The sequence below is a fragment of the Magnolia sinica genome, chromosome 3, assembly GCF_029962835.1.
Source record: "Magnolia sinica isolate HGM2019 chromosome 3, MsV1, whole genome shotgun sequence".
Lineage (NCBI taxonomy): Eukaryota > Viridiplantae > Streptophyta > Magnoliopsida > Magnoliales > Magnoliaceae > Magnolia > Magnolia sinica.
The window spans coordinates 80037169-80063106 of NC_080575.1; the positions used below are offsets into that span (position 1 = coordinate 80037169).

At 39.6% G+C, this 25938-nt stretch overlaps 1 protein-coding gene across 4 annotated transcripts in view; it reads left to right on the forward strand.

Annotated features, from left to right (window-relative positions):
• The window catches only part of LOC131240065 (uncharacterized), a 48526-nt gene extending 22836 nt beyond the window's left edge, over positions 1-25690 (forward strand). For all 4 annotated transcript variants that reach the window (XM_058238084.1, XM_058238083.1, XM_058238085.1 and 1 more), the window contains 3 exons: positions 1368-1611; positions 22895-23072; positions 25099-25690. In XM_058238084.1, the coding sequence (XP_058094067.1) occupies positions 1368-1611; positions 22895-23072; positions 25099-25512 (836 nt within the window). In that variant the 3' untranslated portion in view covers positions 25513-25690. The remainder of the gene's footprint in view (positions 1-1367; positions 1612-22894; positions 23073-25098) is intronic.
• Positions 25691-25938: the final 248 nt, after the last annotated feature.

Here is a 25938-nt window from a genome sequence, read left to right on the forward strand (position 1 = left end):
TTTCTGTGGTATGGTCCACTTGAGCTTTTTAAATGCTTCAATTTTTGTCTGAAGCCCTAAAATAAGTTAGAGAAACATATGGACGGTGTGGATAAAACCCATGCATCATGGTGAACCCTACAATCTTAACACCATAGTAAAGAGTGGTGACCACCTCCCTGTAGAATCCACCTCCATGTAAACAACTCTGCATAAAATTAAGGTAAAGGTGTAGTTGGGTTGAGCTCCAAGATGATGTAGTTGGGGTGGGCTCCACCATCCTATATTTTTTAAATCCACTCCAACCAGCAGGTCGGTGACCCAATTTTAGATCTAGGAAAAAAAAAACCAGCTCTATATGCGATTAAGGTGGACCACACTGTTGAAAAGTGTATAGGCAACACTCTCCCTCCAAACTGTTTCCCTTGGTGTGGCCCACTTGAATCACAAGTAGGGTCTATATTTGGGCCTTGGGGCTAACATGTGATGGCTTACCTGGTGGTTGGGTCAAATTTCACCTAAACATTGCGGTGGGGCGCACTTGAGCAGTCTAAAAACTAAAGATCGTACTTAAGGTCTCTGCGGTCTGGTTCTTAGGAGACCAGCACTCCATATATATATATATATATATATATATATATATATATATATATATATATATATATATATTGATTCAGTGAAAAATCTCATGTCTTTTTCAGCACTACCTAAAATATATATGGAAAATTTCCCTTTCAAATTGAAGACCATTTATAAAGTTTGGTGGGTAGGAAGTGTTTGCAAAGAAAGCTATGATGTTATTCAAGAGTACAAGCCTTTTCTCTTTTCTGAATGAGTTTTCTGCTGCTGTTTCTTCTCTTTGGTGTATGTAGATGATAGAGTCAATTTGATGGGTTTTTGAATGTCCACAGGTGTGACGAGGCATCAAAGAGAGGGACTGTTTGCTAATATGTGCACAGTGAAGATTGCTAAAAGCAAACCAAAAAGTCATGTGCAATATACTTGTCGGGAACCACTAGACTTTGAATGCCTAGGCAGATGATACATTTTAAGCAGCATAGGCACATGAACAGATCTCCGTAGATGAAAGTGCTTTTTGTTGACCCTGTTGGATACCGATTGCTGAAAAACACCCTCACATGTCGATATAATATGTTGTAATTGTACATGCAGAAACTGATTATATATGTTGTGAATTATGAGAAAAGTTAGTGGAAACTGCTAGGAACTTCAATTTTCACGAAGTACTTAAATGAAAATAAATTCTCCACATATGAAGTGGTGTTTGATGAACAATTTTCACATATTCTAAGAAATATCTTCCAGCAAATATTTCTTAAATCTCATGTTGAATGACTAGATGCTCTTTTCTTGTTTATGTATTTTAGATGAAGTACACTTTCAAAGCATGGAGATGATCTCTGAAGAGGTGAATTCCTTTGATTTTGCTAGTGGTGACTTTGTGGATGTTAGTGAAGAGAGCCGCACCTTTGTAGAGGAGGCATGCGATGAAGATGAGAACAGTGATGATGAATATGATAACATTCAGAGACCTGCCTTTTTAGTTGAAGGAGAACCTGATTTTGAATCCGGCCCACCACAGGATGGGCTAGAATATCTTAGACGAGTGAGGTACTACTACATAAATTTCAGCATACTTAATTTTTATTTATTATTATTATTTTTTTGTCTTATTGTTTCCTCTTTTCAATAATACTTTGATCATTAATCAAGCACATGCAACATTTTATGAGTTTAGACGGCATCTACTGTAGTCGTGCATATTGTTTCTTGAATCAGATTAATCTTTTCAACCGAATGTTGTGTTTGAATAATTGATTAGAAAATTCATCTGATCTAATTGGATATGGTTTTGATGCAGAAGGAAACAATATCCTGAAACATGTATGTTGTCTGACCAAGTTGGAATGAGTCATACTTTCAGTTCCTGGACGAGTGGCACTCCAAAACTGATTTTGATTTCTCAGTTTGAGCTTTGTATTCTTCTAAGCAGTGTTCAGAGTATCAATATCCTTACATGTAGCGCTGACTGGGGATACAGAGATGGGGCATAGATATCGCTGATGCTCTGAAAAATATCACCAACTGTGGAGAAATATTGGGAAGGTGGAATTTTTCAGTGAAACTTTAAGAGATGTCAAAAGACATGATTAATCCTCTAGAAATTAAAATATTGCAAAAAATAAAAAAAATAAAAAAATAAAAATTCATCCTAAAAAAAATCATTTTATAGGGCCCTAAACAATGTGTCATCCGGAAAAAAAGTGTGGTTATATCTAAAATGAGTTCATATCATTCAAATATCATAAAATGCAAGTAATAAAACATCCATTCTCAATTTGAGGCTAAAAACTGAGGAAATTAGGATTTCTCCAATTTCCCTCCTTCACTGCTCAAATGTTGAGCCACAAATCCATGTCAAGGGACGAGAATCATGCATAGACATTGCAATCCATTCTAACATTTGAACAAAAAATGAAGTTTCATGGATTTTTTGTTACCTTTCAGTTTTGGCCTGTCTCCACTTTTGCGATTTCCCCCCAAAATCCAAGCTTTGATTCAATAAGAACCAAAAGGAGTGGTTGAAATCAGTATTCGAAATATCGGTATCGCATTACGTATCACATCCTTGGGATACAAATACGTATCAGTTATCGCACGGGACATATCGTCTGTATCGAGTAATTTATCGTACTTTTTGGGAAACATTGTGAAAATGGTTGAAATTTTCAATGAAACTTCAAAGATTGTTAAAAAAGATCTTAATATACACTTTTAAATAATAACATCTCAAAAAAGAAGTGTGCATAATAGGTTTCCTTTGTATAGGGTCCTAAGCTATGCTCTATTTAACTGAACTAATGCAACTATATTCAAATTGAATGCATAACATTTAGAGAGTGTGATGATCATTTCATCAAACACTCCTAAATACTTTAGAAATTTGTCTCAATTGATAGCTAGTTGAAGGGAAATTTTGAATTTTTTTTTGATATTTTAATAATTTTTAATTAAAATGATTTTTATTTTTCAAAAGTTGACAAGGACTTAACAAATTAGTAGACCAACCTTCATACATGCTTGATTTCATATTTGGAGTGCAACATTACAAGCAATTTGGGAGAAATTGGGGAAATTTTGAATTTTCCATAAATTTTCCTAAATCAAACCACCTGCACTCAAAATTTGAAATTAGAGTGTATGTGATGATCATTTCATCAAATACTCATAACTATTTCGAAATTAGTCTCAATTGATAGCTGGTTGAAGGAAAATTTCAAAAAAAACATGGAGAACATGAAGAACCAATGGATATCGAAATCAAAGCTCCAACTCCATGATTTTTCATGCAAAACATGAAGAACCAATGGATTTATAACCATTTGATACTGATTTAATATAATTTCAACAAAAAAGGGATCGGAAATTGAAAATGCTCATTGGATCGAACATGTGGGATATATATTGGCACTACTTGTCTGTTTCGTATCGCACAGGTGGGATACAAGATATATCGTGGGATATATCGGCTGATATCGTTGATATTTAAAACATTTGTTGAAATCACCTAAGGAAAAAAAAATCCCCACAAAAAATGATGATTTTTTATTTTTTATTTTCTCGATTTCCCCCTGAATTTCTTGCAAATTTCTATCATTTTAAGAAAGTATCCCTGGTATTGGCGATATTATCGCTAGTATCGTTGATACCAGGGAAATTTTATACTATTCAGAGACCAAAATATCGCTGGTATTGTCAAATATCGTTGATATTATCGAAATTATTGGTGCTATTTGGAAATTTCTACATTGCTTGTGGTTTCGGTATCGCTGATCTAGTGATGCCGATAATATCAGTAATATTATCAATAATATTGCTGATATTTGGAACACTTTCCAAAACATTTCAGTAGGTGAAGTTTGCTAGAAATTATCTAGGGAGATTTTGTGTAGGTTTGAATAAGTATTTCTGTTTTACCAAAGAAGATGAGGTCATTTTGAACTTGTATCTTTGGAAGCATCATCAAATGCATAGACACAAACATCCATGTGTATGAATCATGAACACATGCTATAATGCATGTCGTATGTATATAGTCATGCAAGAATACATATAGATGTGTACATGGCTACATGCATTCATTTATGTAACAGGGATATGGATGGTAAAGTAAATCAGTCTTGGGTCTAATATATACCTTGGTAGCCCAAGCTTTGGACAATAATGTACTAAAAGCTTGGAACAAGAACTTGTTTGGGGATGTAATAAAGAAGTATAAAAATGGCGAAAGAATTAGTGGTCATGTGATAAAGAATCTAGTTGAAGGAGGGTGGCTCGAGCCTTCTTTTTATTTATTTATTTATTTTTTATGTAAAAATTTCCACTTTTTAGGGGATGTGTGTCTAATTCTCTGGGAAACAGTTCATATGAAGCCTAGTCTTGTATGTTTAATTTATGTTATGATTTATTTTTGGGAAATGTTTTTACATACTGTTGATTTTAAATTTATTCTTGTTATTTATTTATTTTTGGGGCCTTCTTAGATATAAGTAATTAGGATACACTATTAACTTTTATTATTTTAACTATTTGTACAGATGTGCTGCAAATCAGACCTCTAAAATGCACCATGTCCAACACCCTAGATCTGTGTTTCACACCGCACCTCTGTCTTGACCAAGCTACGTAGGTATGCATGCATATGTGCACATTAAATCTTAGTTGCATGATCCCTCTAATTGGGTGCCATTCCTGCTTTGTATCATGCTTCAAAATCGTGCCCCCACTCCCACTTCCTAGCTGATTATACTTGCTAACATTTGCAAATTAACACTTCCCCGCTCCCACACTTGAATCTGTTGGCGCTTCACTTCATGCTTCGTGCAACTATACATTAAATTCATGGATGGTTAATCTATCAAAGCAAGAAAGGCACAAATACAACTAGGGATTGAATCCAAAGAAACAGGTTCTAGACTCTCATAAAGCCTTTGACATTTCCAACAAGCACCCCTCCAATTCCTTGTCACACTTTTAACTCGTGGATGATGGTTCAGGAGATATTTCTTCTAGCACTCTCAGAAATTCTTTAATGTCAAAGGCTTGTTGGTGTTGGTTAACGGATCTCCAAAGGCTTCTTTTCGGCATCTAGAGGATTGTGGCCAAGGGATCTACTTTCTTCCTATTTGTTTGTGGTTGTGGCAAAGGCCTTAAGCAGAGTGATAGATAGAGGTGTATTGGTGGGGTTAATAGAAGGTTTCAAGGTGGATAGGTTGGACTTCTAGGTATCTCATCCATAGTATGCGGATGACACAATGCTCTTTTGCGATGCGCGAAGAAAAAGTGGACAACCTGAGGAAAATTATCCCTATCTTTGAAGTGGTATCTGGTTTTAAGGTGAATATAAGCAAAAGTGAGCTGTTTGGGGCATCTCTCACAAATGAGGAGAGGAACAAGTTTGCAACTATCTTCCGATGTAAAGTGACATCCTTCCCTAATTCAACTTGGGTTTGCCATTAAGCATTGGAAAAGCGACTAAACACTTGTGGGACAAAGTAATTGAGAAGTTCGAAAGAAAAATCTCATGTTGGATGAGAAAGCATCTTTCAATGGGAGGTAGTTTGACACTAATCAAGGCGGTAATGTCCAATCTTCCAGTCTACTTTCTCTTTTCCGATGCCTGAAATCAGTGCTGGATAAAGTGGAAAGATCAAGGATAGATTTTCTTTCGTAGGGAGTGTTAGACAAACACAAATTTCACTTGATGAAATGAGAAGAGGTATGCAATGCGAGCGATTCAAAGGACGAGTTGGTCTAAGGAACTTAGAGATGGTGAATTATGCCCTACTCAGAAAATGGTTGCGGAGGTTTGGATCAGAGGAAGGCGGCCCATGGAAAGAAGTTATGGGGTACAAGAGGGGGGATGGTGTAGAGCTTCGTATTATGGAAGTCAGTGACTAGGTTAAGGGGTAAACTTGTGGAGAAGGTGGGCTATTCTTTGGGAAATGCAGAGGATACGTTTCTGGGAAGATATTTGGTTGGTGGACAAAGTGTTGTGGGATGGTTTTCCAAGGCTAGAGGGAATCACGTCAAAGGATAATATTTTAATAGCACAAATGTGCATCTCTACTAGGAGAAGAGATGGTTTGGGCCTCGTCATGCTGCAGACACATGACAAAGGAAGAAAGGGAAGATTTTTGATGCGGACATCAGTGGTGCACCTTTTAGAGTGTACCAGAGGAGGAGACGTCACCGACAAAGTATCAGAGTAGAGGAGTTGATGTGGATGAACGACGGGTCTATCGGACCCACTTTCAGACGCGCTACGAATGTAGGAGCAGCATGACCACACCCCGACCATAGATCTATGGGTCGGATTTCACACCCTACCACATGGGTGTTCACCTCGACCATAGATCCATGGGTCGGATTTCACACCCTACCACATGGGTGTTCAACCCGACCATAGATCCATGGGTCAGATTTCACACCCTATCACACAGATGTTTTTGTTTTAGATTTTTTTGTTGTTTTTCTTGTTTCAAGGGCTTTATTGCAACTTTTTTTAATTTTCCGTCTTTTTGTTATTTTTCTTGTTTCTAGGGGCTTTAATGCACTTTTACTTTTCCATAGCTTATATTTACGTTGTGAGAAACCTTATTTTCGTTATTATTGAATGAATAGAAATTCGTATCTTTTCTTCCTCTTTATTCAAGAGATTAGGGTTTCAGGATTGACCCTTGGGTGTTGAGGATTCCACCCCGATTTTAGGTTTCCTTCTTTCTAAGATCTTTGAGGTGCAGAGAAAGGTAAGAATCATCATCCTTTTCTTTTGACAACAAAATGACCTATACCTTTTTCATCTTGAACCCCTCATCCTTCACCCCTTTCGTTCCTTTCTGGATATTCCCTTTCTAGTTTGAACGGAAAAGAGGGATAGTTAGTTAGTAGAATCATATCTTAGCTTAATTGTGGACCGACTTATGCTAGATCTGGGATATCCTCATATCCCGAGGTCCTCTCTTTTTACTGTTTACGTGATCTTATGCTGAGGGGCATGATCCTGACGGAATAACCTCATCTTTGTGTTGAGATTTACCTAATCCCTTTGATTGGAAACAGCTAGTTAATTGGTATATTTATTTGAACATTCTTTAACCTGATTATACATACATCTAGGATTAGGTCATCACATGTCCCTGTATCAAATTTGGTATCAGAGAACAGTTTTAGCGAAGGTCAGTTTATTGTCAATGTCTTTGTGGTGAAATTTTTTTACAGAAACCCTTTACCCCAATTTTAAAAATTGTTTAGGTTTCGGGCGCTGCGTAGAGGTCATATTTCGTTGAGTTTAGTCAACCCTTTTTCCTAGGTTTTGTTGAGTCCCCATATAGATCTAGGCCATATAAGGTAGTTGCATTGCATTGGTATCATTGTTTTTACCCTTTTCTTGCACAGATCTAGGACTATTCACTTGTCATTCCGGGTGTATGCCCACGCGCACTAGTCGTGGGTTCGGTCTCCATTACACCATGGACTCTGATCAATTTGCCAAGGCTATGGAGGGCTTAATTAAGAGAATGGATCAACGGTTTTGAACCTTGAGGGATAATATTGTGCAGCAGTTTGCACATTAGGATGGTAGGTTCATGCGTCTAGAGGAGAGAGTTGTGCGTCTAGAGGCTGGTATTCCAATTGCCACTGTAGGTGGAGCCTAGGCGACCCCTGACAATGGGGTTGTCGATCAGTCCCAAGTTGTGGGCCCTGATCCGCCTAGAGATGGTTTGGGCGCAGACCAAGCCCGTGGGCCTGGCAATAGACACAATGGGTGGTATCCATTACCACCACACACAATCGTGATCCTGTTCTTCCTGCCCAATGGGAAGGCCATGATGAGGTGTGTCGTCAGCACCCACAGAGATATCACGAGCATGAGGACCTTGTTTTTAGGGTCATGAAAGGCATCAAAGTTGACGCCCCCAATTTTGATGGGAGATTGGACCCCTAAGTTTTTTCTAACTGGTTAGCAGACATGGACCACTTCTTTGAGTAGCATGGTCTGCCAGACCCACGACGAGTCGGGTTCTCCAAGATGAAATTGGTGGGCCAAGCAAAACTATATTGGGGGAATGTGGAGCATTGCCGAGAGTGATCTGGAGAGGGGCCAGTTCTCTTTTGGATTGAGATGAAAGAGTTGTTGCGAGAGAAGTATGTTCCCTTTTCTTACAGGTAGAAGCTGTTGGATCAATGGCGCATTTTGCGCCAAGGATTTATGATGGTGATGGAATACATCGCTAAGTTCGATGAATATATTATGAGGTGCAATGTTGATGAAGATCCTGCTGTGGTTCTCTCCCATTTTCGTATGGGCCTCAAGCCTGAGCTTCAGCGGGAGCTCACGTTTCACATGGCACCAGTCTAGAACATGCTTACCAGGTGGTGCAGGAATTGGAGCATTGTGTGCGCCAGTCCAATGTGAGGGGGATTGATTTTCGACTTACTATGCCTAGAGTAGCTTTGTAGGGAGCGAGACCTCAGGTCAGAATTCAACCCAGAGCTCAACCTGGTAAACAACCATTAAACAAAAATCGAAGTAATAATATGGCTGGACCAAGTACTAGGCCCGCGATGCCAGGGCAGTGCTACTGCTGTGTTGGCACGGGTCACATCGCTTCTGAGCGTTCAAATAACGGTGGGCGCATTGCCTTTGTTTCCGAACACCCCACAGAAGAAGTGGCCGATAAAGTTGATGGTGACCAGGGTGATGAGGAGATCATTATCCCATCCCTTGACCCGGCTAGTGATTCCGAGGATGATACTGCGGAGACTATCCCACTTGCAGTGGTGAGGTGCGCCTTGACCCAGATGAAGGAAAGCGAAGATTGGCGCAAAACCACCATTTCCACACTTACTTCAAGTGCAGGGAAAAGAGCTACAAAGTGATCATAGACAGTGGGAGCAGTGAGAATGTAGTTTCCCCAGTTACTTTGAGTCGCTTGGGGTTGAAACCAGTCCCTCACCCCAACCCATATAGAGTTTCTTGGGTGGATGCGACATCCCTCCCTGTGACCTAGAGATGCCTTGTTCCGATTGAGTTTGGATCATACAAGGACAAGTTGGGGTGTGATGTGGTCACGATGGACGTTGGTCATATCATCTTGGTAAGGCCATGGCTCCATGACAAAGATGTCACAATATTTGGGTGTACGAATAATTGTGTATTTAAGTATGAAGGAAAGAAGCTTGTCTTGAGCCCGCTCCCTCCCAAGTCGTCAACATGAGCGAAAGATGTTGCGTCCCCAGTCGGTCCTAAGAGTTAAAGGGCGCCTCAGTTGAAGTCTCTCCACATCATAGATGCTAAGGAGTTTGAGAGAGAGACTAAGGCGGGGACTATGGTGTGCGACCTATTAATTGTGTATTTAAGTATGAAGGAAAGAAGCTTGTCTTGAGCCCGCTCCCTCCCAAGTCGTCAACATGAGCGAAAGATGTTGCGTCCCCAGTCGGTCCTAAGAGTTAAAGGGCGCCTCAGTTGAAGTCTCTCCACATCATAGATGCTAAGGAGTTTGAGAGAGAGACTAAGGCGGGGACTATGGTGTGCGACCTATTAGCTAGGGAGAGTACACCTGAGGTTGCTATAAGGATACCCTAGGAGGCTCGCCCGGTCCTAGAGGAGTTTCGGGATATCTTCCCTGAGGACCTTCCAGGTGAGCTTTTACCAATGCGAGACATTCAGCATGCGATAGATCTCGTCCCAGGGGTGACCCTACCAAACCTCCCTCACTATAGAATGAACCCCACCAAGCATGCCGAGTTGAAGAGGCAGGTGGATGAATTGCTTAAAAAGGGATTCATTCGTGAGAGTCTGAGCCCGTGCGTTGTGCTCATGCTTCTTACATCAAAGAAAGATGGCACATGGCGCATGTGTGTTGATAGTAGAGCCATAAACAAGATCACTGTCAAGTATCGGTTTCCCATCCCAATGCTTGATGACATGCTCGACATGATGGCTACTTCTACTATCTTTTCGAAAATTGACCTCAAGAGTGATTATCACCAAATTCGTGTTCGCCTGGGAGATGAATGGAAAACTGCCTTCGAGACGAAGGACAGGCTGTACGAGTGGTTGGTTATGCCCTTCGGGTTAACTAATACCCCAAGTACGTTTATGAGGGTGATGACCCAAGTGCCGCGACCCTTTATGGGCAAGTTTTTAGTTGTGTACTTTGATGATATCCTCATCTATAGTACATCCCTTAGCCAGCACATCGAGCACTTGAGGCAGGTCTGCAACGCCTTGCACGCAGAAAAGCTCTATGCGAACCTCAAGAAGTGTTCCTTCTTGAACTCCTGTGTTATCTTCATGGGGTTAAGGGGAGTTTCAGGACTAAAGCCGTGGCACGGGCTTTCTCGGAAATTAAAAAGAAGATGACGGAAGCACCAGTCATGCATCTACCTAACTTTACCAAAGCCTTTGAGGTAGCGTGTGACGTGTCAAGAATTGCCATAGGCGGAGTGCTAAGCCAAGAGGGACATCTTGTGGCCTTTTTCAGTGAGAAGCTGAACGAGGATAAACAACTCTACTCCACTTATGACAAGGAGTTCTATGCGGTTGTGCAATCATTGCGCCATTGGCGGCATTATTTATTATCCTAAGAATTCGTCATGTTCTCTAATCATGAGGCCTTGAAATATTTGAGCTCTCAAAAGAAGTTGAGCCCTAGGCAGGCCAAGTGGGCACAATTTCTTCAAGAGTACACGTTTGTGCTTAAACACAAGGCTGGAAAAGAGAATAAGGTTGCCGATATACTTAGCCGTCGTATCATGAGGCTGCGGTCCATGAGCATTGAAGTTACAGGCTTTGAGCAACTCAAGGGTGAGTACTCAAACTGTCCTGATTTTGGGATCATTTATGCATCATTGTCTAGTGACCTGCCCTCAAGGAATGTGGAGTTGGTTCTTATAGATGGGTATCTTTTTAGAGGGGACAAGCTCTGTATCCCACACACATCCCTCCGCGATTTTCTAGTTTGGGAGTTGCATGCTGGAGGGATGACATGTCACTTTGGTCAAGATAAAACATTTGGCCTTGTGTCTGATCGTTTCTATTGGCTTAATCTTTAGCGAGATGTGGCTAAGATTGTAGGGCAGTGTCGGACATGTCAACTAGCAAAACAGAGGAAGCAAAATACAAGTTGATATACTCCTTTGCTAGTTCCACATGCCCTGTGGCAAGATGTTAGTATGGACTTCGTGCTTGGGCTTCCCAAGACTATTCGTAAGCACGACTCCATACTCGTCGTTGTTTATTGATTTTTTAAGATGACCCATTTCCTACCCTGTTATAAGACCTCAGATGCCTCCCACGTCGCTAAGTTATTCTTTTAGGAGGTTGTGCAACTCCATGGAGTACCTAGATCCATCGTGTCTGACAGAGATACTAGGTTCACTAGTTATTTTTGGAAGACTCTCTGGCATCTTTTGGGTACGAGGCTCCAGTTTTCTTCAGCATATCATCCCCAGTCAGATGGTCAAACAGAGGTAGTGAACCGTAGCCTAGGGAATTTGTTAAGATGTCTAGTTGGAGACCACCACAAGACCTGGGACATTGTTCTTCCCACAACAGAGTTCGCATATAATTCTTCAGTGAACAGGTCTATAAGAATGAGCCCGTTTGAAATTGTTTCAGGTCTTAGACCTCGAGCCCCAATAAGTTTGATCCCCATGGTTACCCCACAATGTTCGTCAGAGTTAGGAGAGTCATTTGCCCAGCATATACATGCATTGTATAGTGAGATCAGGTGGAAGACTAATTCATGTAATGAACATTATAGACTTTCTATTGACACTCACAGGAGATTTAGGGAATTTCAACCCGGAGATGACGTCATGGTTTGTATTAGGTCTAATTGGTTTCCACCTGGATTCGTGAAGAAGCTTCATGCCTGTAGCATAGGCTCACATAAAATTGTGAAAAGGTTGGAGTCTAATGCTTATGTTGTTGATATCCCTGCTACCATGGGCATCATTTAGGGAAGTTCCACATTTAATGTGGAAGATCTAGTTCCCTTTCACGAGCCATTACCTCTGTCCACTGGTTCCCCTGTTTCTTCCCAGACCCCCCATATATGGACCTTGGCCATAGCCTAATCTTCCTGTACCCGTCTTACCTTCTCTTCACCTGCACCGAGAAGAGATGAGATCGAGGAAATTTTGGACTCCGAGGTGGTTTCCACTCGCTCCAGGGTTTTCCAGAAATTCCTAGTCAAATGGAGGAATAGGCCCATTACAGATAACTCTTGGATCACAGAGGCAGAGCTGCAGTGCATTGACCTCGATTTGCTCGAGAGATACAGGAGTTCACTTTCGCCAGTGGCGAATTCTTCCCATGTGGGAAGAATTGATGCCGACATCAGTGTTGCACCCTTTAGAGTGTATCAGACGTCGCTAACAGAGTACCAGAGCGGAGGAGTTAATGTGGATGAACGACGTGTCCATCGGACCCACTTTCCGATGCGCTACGAGTGCAGGAGTAGCATGACTGCACCCCGTCCATAGATCCATGTGTTGGATTTCACACCCTACCACACGGGTGTTCACCTCGAGCTTAGATCCATGAGTCGGATTTCACACCCCACCACACGTGTGTTTTAGTTTTAGACTTTTTTTTTTCCTTTTCTTGTTTCCAAGGGCTTTAGTGCACTTTTACTTTTCCATAACTTATATCTACGTTGTGAAAAACTCTATTTTCGTCATTATTGAATGAATAAAAATTCGTCTCTTTTCTTCCTCTTTATTCAAGAGATTAGGGTTTCAGAATTGGCCCTTGAGTGTTGAGGATTCAATTCCGATTTCAAGTTTCCCTTTTTCTAAGATCTTTGAGATGCAGGAAAAGGTAAGAATCATCCTCCTTTTCTTTTGATGACAAAAGGACCTATACCTTCTTTATTTCGAACCCCTCATCCTTCATCCCTTTTGTTCCTCTCTGGATATCCCCTTTCTAGTTCGAATGGAAAAGAGGGATGGTTAGTCAGTAGAATCAGATCCAAGCTTAATCGTGGGCTGACTTATGCTAGATCTGGGATATCATCATATCCCGAGGTCCTCCCTTTTTATTGTTTACGTGATCTTATGCTAAGGGGCATGATCTTGATGGAATAACCTCATCTTTGTGTTGAGATTTTCATAATCCCTTTGATTGGAAACAACTAGTTAATTGGTGTATTTATTTGAACATTCTTTAACCTGATTATACATACATCTAGGATTAGGTCATCACATGTCCCTGCATCAATTTTGTTAACCTGTTAAAGATGTTATACTATGTGAGGCTGGTGTTCGAGTATAAAGATACTATTGTGTGGAACAAAGAGAAGTCAAGTTGATGCTCTGTGAAATCTATGTATAAACTATTCAGTGGTCCTCTTCGGAAAGTCAGTTTCACCATATAGCTTTTATTTGGCATCATGGGGCTCCATCTAAGGTTGTAGTTTTGGTCTGGTTAGTGGGAACAATGCGTTAACAATCGAAAATCTTTGTTGATGAAAGATGGTGCTATCGAATGTATGTTGTATTGTATGAAAGATGATGAGAGAATTGGCCATCTTTTTATTCACTGTTCATTTGCTAATGAGCTGTGGGATAGCTTCTTACACTGTCTGGAATAACGTGGGCATCGCCCGGAATGATGAGGAATTTCTTTGGTGGAACTGTATAATGATGATTTGGGATAACTAGTCCAAATTCGAGGATGGGCCAACCCTCCTTGCAATTAAGCAAAAGATTAGTGGGGAAAAATTCTCTGATTTCATTGATGGCTGAAAATTATATAAACAGCTGTGGCATCCCACAAAATTCAAATTCAACATTCAAATTTAAAATTCAAATTCAAGGCTAATCTACTCTCCTCACACAAGGTGAACTACTCCCTTGATTGTTGGGATGTTATTTCAAAATCAAAATTCAAATCTAAATTCAAATGCAAATTCAAATTTATTGATTAAGTGGGGCTGCTTAGCCCACTCTGCTGGCCCGAATGTTTTGGTCCACTAGGCCCACTAGTTGACCTATGGATCCTAACATTCCCCACCCCTTGAGCAACAACCTCGTCCTCAAGGTTGGCTTTGGGAAGTTGTTGCAAAAGATGATCTTGCTTGATCCATGAAGCATCTTCAAAAGGAACGTTAGCCAATTGTACCACAACTTCTTTGATTATCTTCTGCCCTTGACGAGAACAATGATGATCCAAAATTGCTTGTGGAATGGGTCAATAATTCGGCATAAGAAACTGCCAGGAGAGTGGGGTTGATAGTGATCTGTGACCCTATGAATTTCTTCGAAGAAACATGGAAGATGGGATGTGCTTTACAGTTAGGGGGCAACTCTAAGTGATATGCGACTGGCCCAATTCGCTCCAACACCTTGTAAGGCTAAAAAAAATGAGCACCCAATTTCTGGTTGGACCTTTAGAGGAGAGAAGATTGATGGTACGGTTTCAATCTTAGGAAAACCATGTCTCCCACTTCAAATGAATGCTACAATCTGTGCCGATCATGCTGCACTTTCATGTGATTCCACGACACTGATATTCTCTTTGAGACCTCGGAGAATGGCATCCTTATCACGAAGTTCGCAATTGACCATATCCACGCAAGTAGTTCCTGGAACATAGGACAAACCAGGAGGTGGTGGCTGACCATAGACGGCTTCAAATGGAGTCATGCCAGTGGCGTAATGAAATGAAGTATTATAACTCCATTCAGCCCATGAGAGCCATCTGGCCCACTGTTTAGGTCAGTCGCTCACAAAACACCATAAATAAGCTTCTAGGCAACAATTTGGTACGTCCGTTTGTCCATCCATTTGTGGATGATAGGCAATGCTCATCTTTAGTTGTGCCCCTTGGAGAGAAGAATTTACGCTAAAACCTGCTAATGAATATGGGATGACGATCGCATACAATGGTCTGCGGCATGCCATGGAGCTTTGCCACATCTCGTACAAATGTGTCCGCCATGACACATGCAGTGTGTGGATGCGAAAAACTAGTAAAATGGGCATATTTTGAAAGCTTATCAACAACCACTAATATGGATGTCTTAGCATTCGATGTGGGCAGTTCATCGATGAAATCCATGGAGATAACTTCCCAAACTCGATTTGGAATCAGAAGCGGTTGTAGAAGTCTTGCGGGTGCAATTGTTTCATACTTGTTCCTTTGGCAAATTTCACATTGGGCTACAAATCTCTTAACATTTGACTTAAGCCCCTTCCAATATAAATTTTAAGATAATCGTTTATACATACGAAAGTATCCCAGATGGCCTGTTGTTGGTGTTGAATGAAATTCTCTCAATAAAGAACTCTAGAAAACAGATTGAGGAATAATGAACCATCCTTTATAAAGTAGTAGTTGATTTTGGACCCTGTGCACCGGCAAAACCGTAGGGTCAGAACGTATCCGATGAATCATTGATTGAATTTCTGCACTTTCAGCAGGTTTTGCATATCAGCCCATAGATCAAGCTGTAGATATCGAAAGATTGACCATCTATATGTTGTCGAGATAATGCATTTGCTACCACATTCTCGCATCCCGCCCGATAGACTGTCATCATCGTACCTTAATAACTTGGGTACCCACTTTTGTTGTTCCGATGTTGCCACTCTTTGATCTAGGAAGAATTTGAGACTCTTATGGTTGGTTAGAATTTTAAATCGACAACCCACCAAATAGGGATGCCGCTTTGTGACTGCTTGGATGATTGCAATCATCTCTTTTCCATAGGTTGACAAAGCCAATGCCTGCCTCGAAAGTGCCATACTAAAGAATGCGATCGGCCATCCCTCTTGCTTAAGGACAACTTCGATCCCACCTCCTGAAGCATCAATTTCAAGTATGAATGTCTGGGAAAAATTAGGCAGTGCCAAAACAAGTGTGGAAATGCCAATTCTGATTCTTTCGTCCAACGAAATTGGTCCTTCTGTAACATGGCGGTAAGTGGGGTAGCCAACTTGCCATAATCTCGAACAAAGCATCAGTAGTACCCTGTCAACCCCAAAAATCTATGAAGAGCCTTGATAATGGACTGTTTTGGCTAGTCGATCATGCCGGCCACCTTCTTAGGATCGGCCACAACCCCATGTTGGGAAATAATGTGACCAAGATACCCAACTTCAGTTTGGTCAAATGCGCATTTGGACATTTTCATGAACAATTGATGTTGGCATAATGCCTCCAAAATCGTTTGAAGATGAAACAAGTGGTCCATCCATGAAAGGCTATGAATTAAAATATCATCAAAGAATACAAATACGAACCGGTGGAGAAGGGGCTTGAACACGTCATTCATGCTGCTTTGGAATGTTAATGGCGTGTTTATCACCCCAAACGGCATCACTAGAGACTTGTAATGATTGTTGTGTGTACAAAAACGCTGCCTTTGGCACCTCCTCTTCTCAAACATGAATCTGATTATAGCTAATCGGAGATTGAGCTTGGAGAAGTAATGAACCCCATGTAGCTCATCTATAACGGGAATAGGAAATCTATCCTTCACGGTGATATGATTGAGTGCTCGATAATCAACGCAAAACCTCCAAGAGCCATCTATTTTTTCACGAGCAAGACCAGAAACGATCAAGGGCTGTTGTTGGGCCGTACAATCCCTGCTTCGAGCATCTCCTTCACGATGCGCTCGATCTCATTCTTTTAGATATGTGGGTATTAATACGATCTCACATTGGCTGGTGTGGCCCCTGGTAAAATCTTAATGCGGTGGTCTTGCGATCGGTATGGAGGTAACCCTTTGGATTCCTAAAAAATTGGAGCAAAATCACTAATTAAATGTTGTATGTTAGGATTTATGGAAGATTCAATACGTTTTTCACGTACCAATTGCATAAGTATGCCACCAACATGCTGCTGGAACATTCTCTCCATGGAGTGAGCGCTTGTATCTTTTAGTGGCATATTGGGGTCGCCTTCAAGATGATACTTTCGACATCCCATCGAGAAATCCATGGTGAGTTTGTTGAAATCCCATAGGAGGGAACCAATTTGTTGCAACCACTAGATACCGAGCACCTTATCAGATCCTTTTAAGGGTAGCCAATATGTGTTGATTTTGAATTGGTAGCTTTGGATGTTAATCTCTACATCTTTGCATCAACCCAAAGACTCCAACTTGCTTCCATTGGCTACCAATACATCAAAAGTTGGGGAGTGATGGATAGGCCATCTCAACTGATGCGCCATGCCTCCATTGATGAAATTAAGTGCTTCCCTTGTTGATGAGGATGGAAATCTTTTGTCGTGTGATATACTTGACCACATGCATGGTTTAGTGGGATAGATGGCTCGAGAGGGCATGTATGGAGATCTCGGGTACCTCTTCTTCTGCTTTCTTTTTCCACTCCAGGCGTGTTGTTGGTCTCTTCAGCAGCCTTTAGCAAAAATAATTGCTGCGTTTTACATTGGTAGCCCAGTGCAAACTTTTTGTCACAAATATAACACAAGCTCTTTTTGAATCTAGCTTGCATTTCAAACCAATTGAGCCACTTCCTAGAAGGTCTCCTCCTGGTTTAATGGTCACAAAAGGTGATGGAGGTGCGGCAACCCTCGACATGAAGGTTTTGGAGTTGTGTCGCAACTTTTGTTATCGGTCTTCCTGCACACGAGCCAAATCCACTGTGGCTAGCATTGTGGTTGGATGGAAAAGCTTAATGTCCACACAAATCTCATCTTTCAAGCACGCGATGAAACACCCAACCAGTGCTTTCTTAGGCCATACTTCTACGTGGTTTGCCAACTTCTCAAACTGCATTTGATATTCATGAATCGTCCCCGTTTAGTGCAACCTTGACAAGGCCTCATCAAAGTCTTCATAGGTCAACGGCCCGAATTGCACAAACAAAGCCTTGACGAATCTAGCCATTTTATCGTGGGATTGATGCACTCGTACCATTGGAACCAATGGTTTACTTCACCTTTTTAGTGAAAAGATGCAAGGAGCATCTGATCCTCTTCTGGCGTACCTTGAAATTTGAAGAATTGTTCTGCAGGATGCACCCACTTTGTTGGATATGATCCGACGAATTCTAGAAATTTAATCCTAGCATATCGCCCTTGAATCGATCATCCTTTGTTGAAGTTTTTGCCATTTGAAACCTCCAATTCTTCGTGGTCTTTGCGATTATGACATGTTTGATTTTGAAAGGTCTCATTCTGAATTAGGAGAGCTTCCATAGATTCATTGAATTCTTGCATGGCAGACTTCATTTCGTCTACATTCTTCTTGATGACCGCTACTCTGTCCTCCATCTTGTGCTTGGGCGTACCCAAACCTGTCTTTGATGCCAATTGGTGGAACTGTACTTGGATGATTTTGGATAACTAGCCCAAATTCGACGATAGACCTACCCTTCTTGTAATTAAGCAAAAGATTACTGGGGAAAATTTCTCTGATTTCATTTATGGTTGAAAATTACATAAATAATTGTGGCATCCCACAAAATTCAAATTCAAGTTCGAATTAAGATTCAAATTCAAGGCTAATGTACTCTCCTACAATCAAGGCCAATTACTCCCTTGATTGTTGAGATGTTATTTCAAAATCCAAATTTAAATTCAAATTTATTGACTATCTTAAGTGGGGCTGCTTACCCCACTTTGCTGGCCTGCCCGAATAGTTTGGCCCACTAGACCTAGTGGTTGACCCATGGATCCTAATATTCTTTCTGGAGGGAAGGTAAGAGAGGGAAGACCATATGGAGGTTGTCCTTGATGGTTGGAATTTGGTCCTTATGGGAGGAGAGAAATAGGTGATATTTTAGAAACCAAAGTTGGCGGGTTTTGGATTGTTTCAACAGGGTGAAATCGAATGTTATAGGGTGGGCTATTGCTTTCAATATAATAGGGTAAAAGATTTTATTTTCTTGTTTGCTAGTCAGATTTGTAGTTATTTTGCTTCTCCATTTTGCTAATAAATGAAGTTATTGCCTATAAAAAAAAAAAAGCCAAATCCAAGGATGTGTCCAAATATGGATCAATATTAATAGTCAGGCTAGTAGGAACAATATTAGGATTTGTCACCAAATGAGCATACTTCATGGTGACCTAAGGAAGAACTGGAGTACGAAGAGTCATTCTTTCATGCATCTTCAAGTCTGGTTTAGTCGATTGTGAATGAGAAACAACATTTTGTCTAACTCTGTCAGGTTTAAAAAGAGCAGAAACAATCGAACCAAACTAAATAACATGAACAGGATGAACCATTGTATTGTGCTCCCCGACCTATAGAAAAATATGGGGCATCTTTAAAAAACTCAACATTCATGGAGACAATGCTTTTTAATAACCAGATTAAAACACATATTCCTTTTGTGAAGATGAATATCCCAGGAAAATACATTTGACGGCCCAATATGGCAATTGATGTCAATGAGAATTGGTATTATAGATATAACAAACACACCAAAAAACCCGTAATGGAATTTCATGGATAGGATAAAATGCTGAAAAATATTAAATAGGAGACTAATAAGAAAGAACCTTGGTAGGCAAATGATTAATCTAACAATATACAGTAAGGACAACATCCGATAATAAAATTTTAAGAACAGGCATATCAATGAGAAGAGCATAAGTAACTTGTAGGAGATGCCTATTCTTTCTTTTATTCAATACCATTCTGGTGTGGGGTATACACACAAGTGGTTTGAGAATTATACCATGCTCCTAAGTTAAGAAATAATAAATTGGAAAGATATTTCTTTGCATTATTTATATGAGGAGTACCAACATTCCGATTAATTGAATTTTAACCCAACTATGAAACACTTTGAAAATGGAGTTAACCTTATCTCTATTTTTCATCAAATAAATTCATGTCTTACGAGAAGAATCACCGATAAAAAGACAAAATACTTAAATCCATTAGAAGTAATGGGATTATGGGAATTGGATCGCAAATGTCAGAATGAGCCAAAGAAAAATTCTACTAGTCTTTTTTCTTCACAAGAGCATAAATATATTTATAATATTTGGCTAAAACACGTGTCTCACATTGTAAATTCTTGATATATCTGGACTCAATTGATTGAGGCAATAAAGACTGTAAAACTAAACCATAAGGATGGCCAAACCGACAATGCCAAATATAAAGTTTATATATATATATATATATATATATATATATATATATATATATATATATATAAAATTTTAATACTAAAAATATTTACTAAACTGGCTTGAAGAATTCAAATAAAGAATGTATATAGTCCATCCTTCTCACATCCACCACCAAGCAGCTTTTTCGTCTTCAAATCCTGAAAAATATAATGATTAGGAAAAAAAAAACGTCACACTACAATTGAAGTATTTTGTAATTTGACTAATGGATAAATTTACCAAATATCAACAAATCTTGATAATATTTAAAAATAAAAACAAATCACAAATACCTTATTGTTGGCCACAAAAGAATTGTTGTAAATCAGGATAAAAAGAACCAAAAAAACTGTCCAAATGAAAATATCTAGCAAACCGTAGTTGTCGCAAACTGGTTTATGAAAAAATGGAAGAAAAATGCCTCAAAAACCTTATCAAAACTGAATGTCCAACAAATCATCAAAGAAAATTAGAAACTTAAGATCCTCTCCTTGTTAATCACTTTCAATCACTAATTAGGTTGCAAGGAATCTGAGAAGAAAGAAAAGAAGAGGAGAAGAAAAAAGAGAAAAGACAAGGGAAATCAAGACGAGAGGATGTGGAGAAGACCCTAGGAGTTTTTTTTTTTTTTTTACTTGCTCTGATACCATGTCAGAGAGAAAAAAGCCCATGGAAGAATCTCCAGCCCCCTTTATATTTATATCATGTGATGTTCGAAATTACATAAAATCGCCTTGGAACCAAGGGCAAAAGAGAGAAAACAAAAGAAAGAAAAATAATAAGAGAAATAAGAGGAGAATAAGAAATGGTCCATGGTGCAGAGAGAGAAGGCCCACGGCCCAGAAATATCTAAACAATGCAAGCGATCAATATCAGAACCTTTTACTAGGCTGTCATCCAACAATACACTACAATCAGGAGGGCCTTGGATTGACCTAAAGGCTAGCAGTTGGAGTCTGGCAAAGGAGCAAAACTGAGAATCAGCCGGTGGATTTCAGATGCCAAGTTCTCTCATTTTCATTCTCCCATGGGTGGAGAGATCCTCAAAACATTCCCAGCAATCTGAGGTCAATCTTCTAAAGATTCCTTCAGAAGAGCAATGTCCTGCTGGCTGCTGAACTGTTTACCCAGACCGTTAAAGAACTGATTCATCTTCACACCTTTCTTGGAAACTAGCCTCTATGGTGTTGTGTGCTTGATAAATGGTCTTTTTCCACATAACCATCATCCCAAAACTCTGATTCTTTACCTGCTGTGAACTTTAAAGTGAATGCCTCGAGAGAAAATAGCTTGAATCCTAGGAAGACATCCAACAATACATTGTAACCCTAAGAGGGTATTGGATGAAGGCCAGTAGTTGGAGCGTCTGGGTCACCATCTGCAAGTAGATTTCAGATACTCAGTTCTATCGTCCTGATCTCTCCTACGAGTGGAGACATCATCAAACCCTTCAGAAGTCTGAGGTTGATCTCTTCAAGATTCCTTCAAAAGAGCAACATCCGGCTGACCCACATGATTAAAGAGCTGATTTATCTTCAAACCCTTCTTGGAAACTAGCCTCTATGGCATTGTGTACTTGATGGTCCCTTACCACATCCCGTATCCTCCAAAAACCTGATTCTTGACCCTATGCCCACCTTAAAGCGAATGCCTTAAGAGAAAATAGCTCCAACCCTTTGAATTGCTTTCAATGCCTGGGCCCCCAATATTTGGCTGATTCTATAAGTGTTTCAGCTCTGATCTCCCATGTGGTGCTTGCTCATTATAACTAAATGCATGCATATTCATGCTCATGCATGCATGTGAAACTTCACACCAAGCATATAACTAAAAATGCATGTATAGTCATGCATGTGCCCTTGTGCCTAGGATACCACATGCATGCATTCTGTCAAGCTGGAGAAAATATAAAAGAAGCTTGATTACCTTTTGGGATGAATATATACAGAATTCATTTCAAATAAGCTGGTCAAGAAAGCCGCCAGGCCCGATGCGTACACAGGAAATCATTAACCATAAAATTACAAGTTTATCATTAGCCATGATACCCGTATCCTCTAAATACCTTGGAATACCCTTTTGCACGTTTCATGACATGGGTACAAGTATGGGATTTGTATCAGGTATGGGTCAGACATACGTGAATAATTGTTATTTAAAATTATGAAAAACATATTAAAGTTTAATGAGAATATGACAATATTTTAATATAGAATATACTGACACATGCCCGCCCGTCTGCACCCCCACACACACACACCACACACAACACACACACACAACATAATGCTATTTCTTTGATACCTAACAACTAATTCTGTTAAAGAGGTTGAGTAATGATATACATCAATAACTGGTGGAAATTGGATATGGATGGTATTATGTATGCCTCGGTAACTTGTTAAACTTGGACATGGACAATATGGTTATTGTTAACTGTTGCCGTTTGGACAAACATAGTTTTGAATTCTGATCATTAATTGGTTCTATGAAGATGGATTTTGTTAATAATCGCCATTTGGTCATTAGATGGGAAGTCATTTGAACTGGTTTGTCACCAAGCTTTGGGTCTGTGATAGCTTAGAATGTCAATGAATTCATTGCAGTCACGTAGTTGACATAAGCAGTTTCCATTTGATTTTTTATTTTGTTATTATTATTATTATTATTATTTTTCTGTGCAGAATATCATGAATAATGTTTTGTTTACACTTCTATGCATAGGTGGGAAGCTGCAAAAATTCCAAAAGTGAAAGTGGCAAAGCTTGACAAGGGTAAGCTTAACAGAGAACAGACGGCTTATATGCCCAATATTCCTGACATTGCAAAGTGCCCAGAGCAGCTAATGCCATCAAAACAATGGGAGGATGCTTTTCTTGCCGATTTCTCAGAGCTCAGACAGGTAACCTTGGCCTGGTTACTTATAATGAGGTTATCCTAGAATGCTTGACCTGAGAACATTTACCACTTTTTTTTTTTCCTCGCTGATTGATGATATCTAGAGAAGTGTTATCAAGACACCTCTACTCTAGCATTTTCCCATGCTGACAGTTGGAGACACTGGGGCACTACATTATATAATGAAGAACTTCAGGATTCTGTATAGATGGTGTCACAAAAAAGAGAATCATGTCATATAACTCAAATGAGGTGTTTTCACATTGATCTTTGGAAGTTACACTTCTGTTTTGCTTTTCATTTTCCATCATTCTATCAAGCAGGTTTCCATTGTTGATGCCAAAGGTATATCCTTTATCTGACACAGAAATATTCAAGGATGAGTCTGCATATTTCTCAGGGTTTACTGTCACTTGTTTGTTTCTCATTTTTTTAATATAAGGTCACATGTTAAAGAAAATTCAACCTATTATTTTTGTATTAATATAAAGTCACATGTTAAAGTAAATTCAATGCATTAGTTTTTTTTTTTTTTCAAGGCATTTGATGTTCATTCCAAGATGTTTTATATAGGCTATAATGTTTTTAAAAAATAGTTATTACATTATGTTTGTTGATTCCTAAATTGATGAGCTGCTTAGTTGGACTTTTAGAAGTTGAAGTCAATTGGACCTAAATCAATCTCTTCAGATTTTATTTTATTTTTTTAAATCTTTTTCTTTGGTCAATTATTTATGTACATATCAGTCTCTAAAAGTACCCTTTAGTGCTAGATACTTGGAGGACACTTTGACACTGGGTACCAAGGCCATGTGTCCAGGTAACACTGATATAGAGTTTCCTTGGGCTATTAGTTTTTTCAAATGTGGTCCATTATTCGGTAGTCTAAACCATTTGATACCCATGCACCAAATCAATGCACGGATTGGAAGATGCAAGCCAATGGATAATTGGTCCTTTTTTCCTATCAAATTTGGGCTCTTTTTTTTCCTGTATTTTCTTGCTTAGCCTTGTGTTTTCTGTTTCCAATTGAAGGATTTCAGTTCTTCCCACACAAGAGGTTTTTTGTGCAATGTCCATAATATGGTTTGTGTTATCTTATTAGTGATTGGATCCTTGGTCTATGGACTTCATTTGTACCAACTAAAAGCTTAAGCGGCATGGTGTTCCGTATCCGTTACGATACACACTTAAAGGCCAATACGTATAGGTAATGGCCATGTCCGTTACGTGATAGGGGGTGAAATGGGGCAGTTGGCTTTTTGGGACCGTATCGGCCATTACGGTGGCCACAAAGGCCATTACGAGGCATAATGACTGTTACCTCCATAATGTGTAATGGTCGAAAAACAACCACTTTTTTTTTTCCCTATTCAAATCCATTTTTCTCTTCATTTTTTCACTTTTCTCATTCCAAAAACTTTCCTAGATAATTTTACAACAAATTTCGACCACTCTTACTACAGTTTTTAAGATTACAACCATAGATTGAAGTGATTTGAGCGAATAGAAGCTCCGAAGGCCTTTTTTTTTTTTCAAAAAATTGAAAAAGTAGTATTTATGCCTTTTTCATGATTTCTAGTTCTAATGCATGATTGTGATGTGTAAACATTAGACACATAATCATGTTCACAAATTCACTAGATAGCCCAATACAACACTCTCACCAAAGAGTGGACCGTTCCACTACCATAAACATGTTCAAAACAAAAAATGAACACATATTTGGAATATTTACATTATTCTGGATTTTCTATATATATATATATTCAGAATTTTTCAGGCAAAAGAAAATTTTCAACCATTACGAAGGTTGTAACGGTCATTACGCCCTTGTATCGGCCATAACGGTTGATACCCGTATCGGTAATGGTGGTGACCGTTATGGCCACCATTACCAGTATGGAATACCTTGCTGAGTGGAGTTTAGATATTCTGTAGTTGAGTATAGTAGATAAAATCTCATTTATCATTTCCTAGGAGAACAGTAATTTTTGTGTTGTTACAATGTTCCTCTCAACTGATTTCAGGCTCTGTCACAGCTGGAAGGTTCCAGTATGGAAAATTTGCATGGCTTGCCATCTCCTGCATTGGTCAATGCAGGTTTGGCCAAAATTCCTGATGATCTCTTGAGCCCGAAGAGCAACCCAACAATGTCGGTGATTCTATGTATGGATGCCGTTTCCCGAGCTAAGATGCTAAGAAGCCGCATAAACTCACTGCAGACTGCAGCCAGGCTATCCAGGGGTGATTGCTTGTGGGTATTTGCTCTCTCTGCGGCGGTTGATGTTCCCCTTGATGCAGAAATGAGTGCTTCCCTCAGGTGTTTGCTTAGGAAGTGCGCAAGCCTCCGGGCTGGGAAATCAGAACTGGATGATGAAGTTGTGATGTTGAACATGCTGGTCGCAATCTCGGGGAAGTATTTCCGACAATCCGAAGACTAGAATTTTTGAAAGGTTAAAAATCACTTGAGCAAGCTTTTGCTTTTGTTTATGTTTAGGGATTACAAATGTTTCCTTGGGTTCCATAATTTTGATAATAATGTAGAAGTCAAAGTTGCTAACTAAAACAGTTGTGTCAGCTGTTTGTACATCTAAAATGATCACACAGCTTTCAAGCTTTTGTTAGAAAATCCCTTGGATGCAGGAAAGATTGAAATGGACGAACAATGAGTGAAGATCAAAAGCTGCAATGATTTGTTTCGAGGTTTTAGGCACAATTTTTGCATTGTTCCCAATGCTGTGGCCCATCTGTGTTCTCTATTGGGCTGATCTTTTGCATATACAGTGAACATAAAGGGTTATCAGATGATGGACGTATTGGATGTCAAACATACAACATGGTGGCTCCCACAAAGCTTGGGTGTTGTG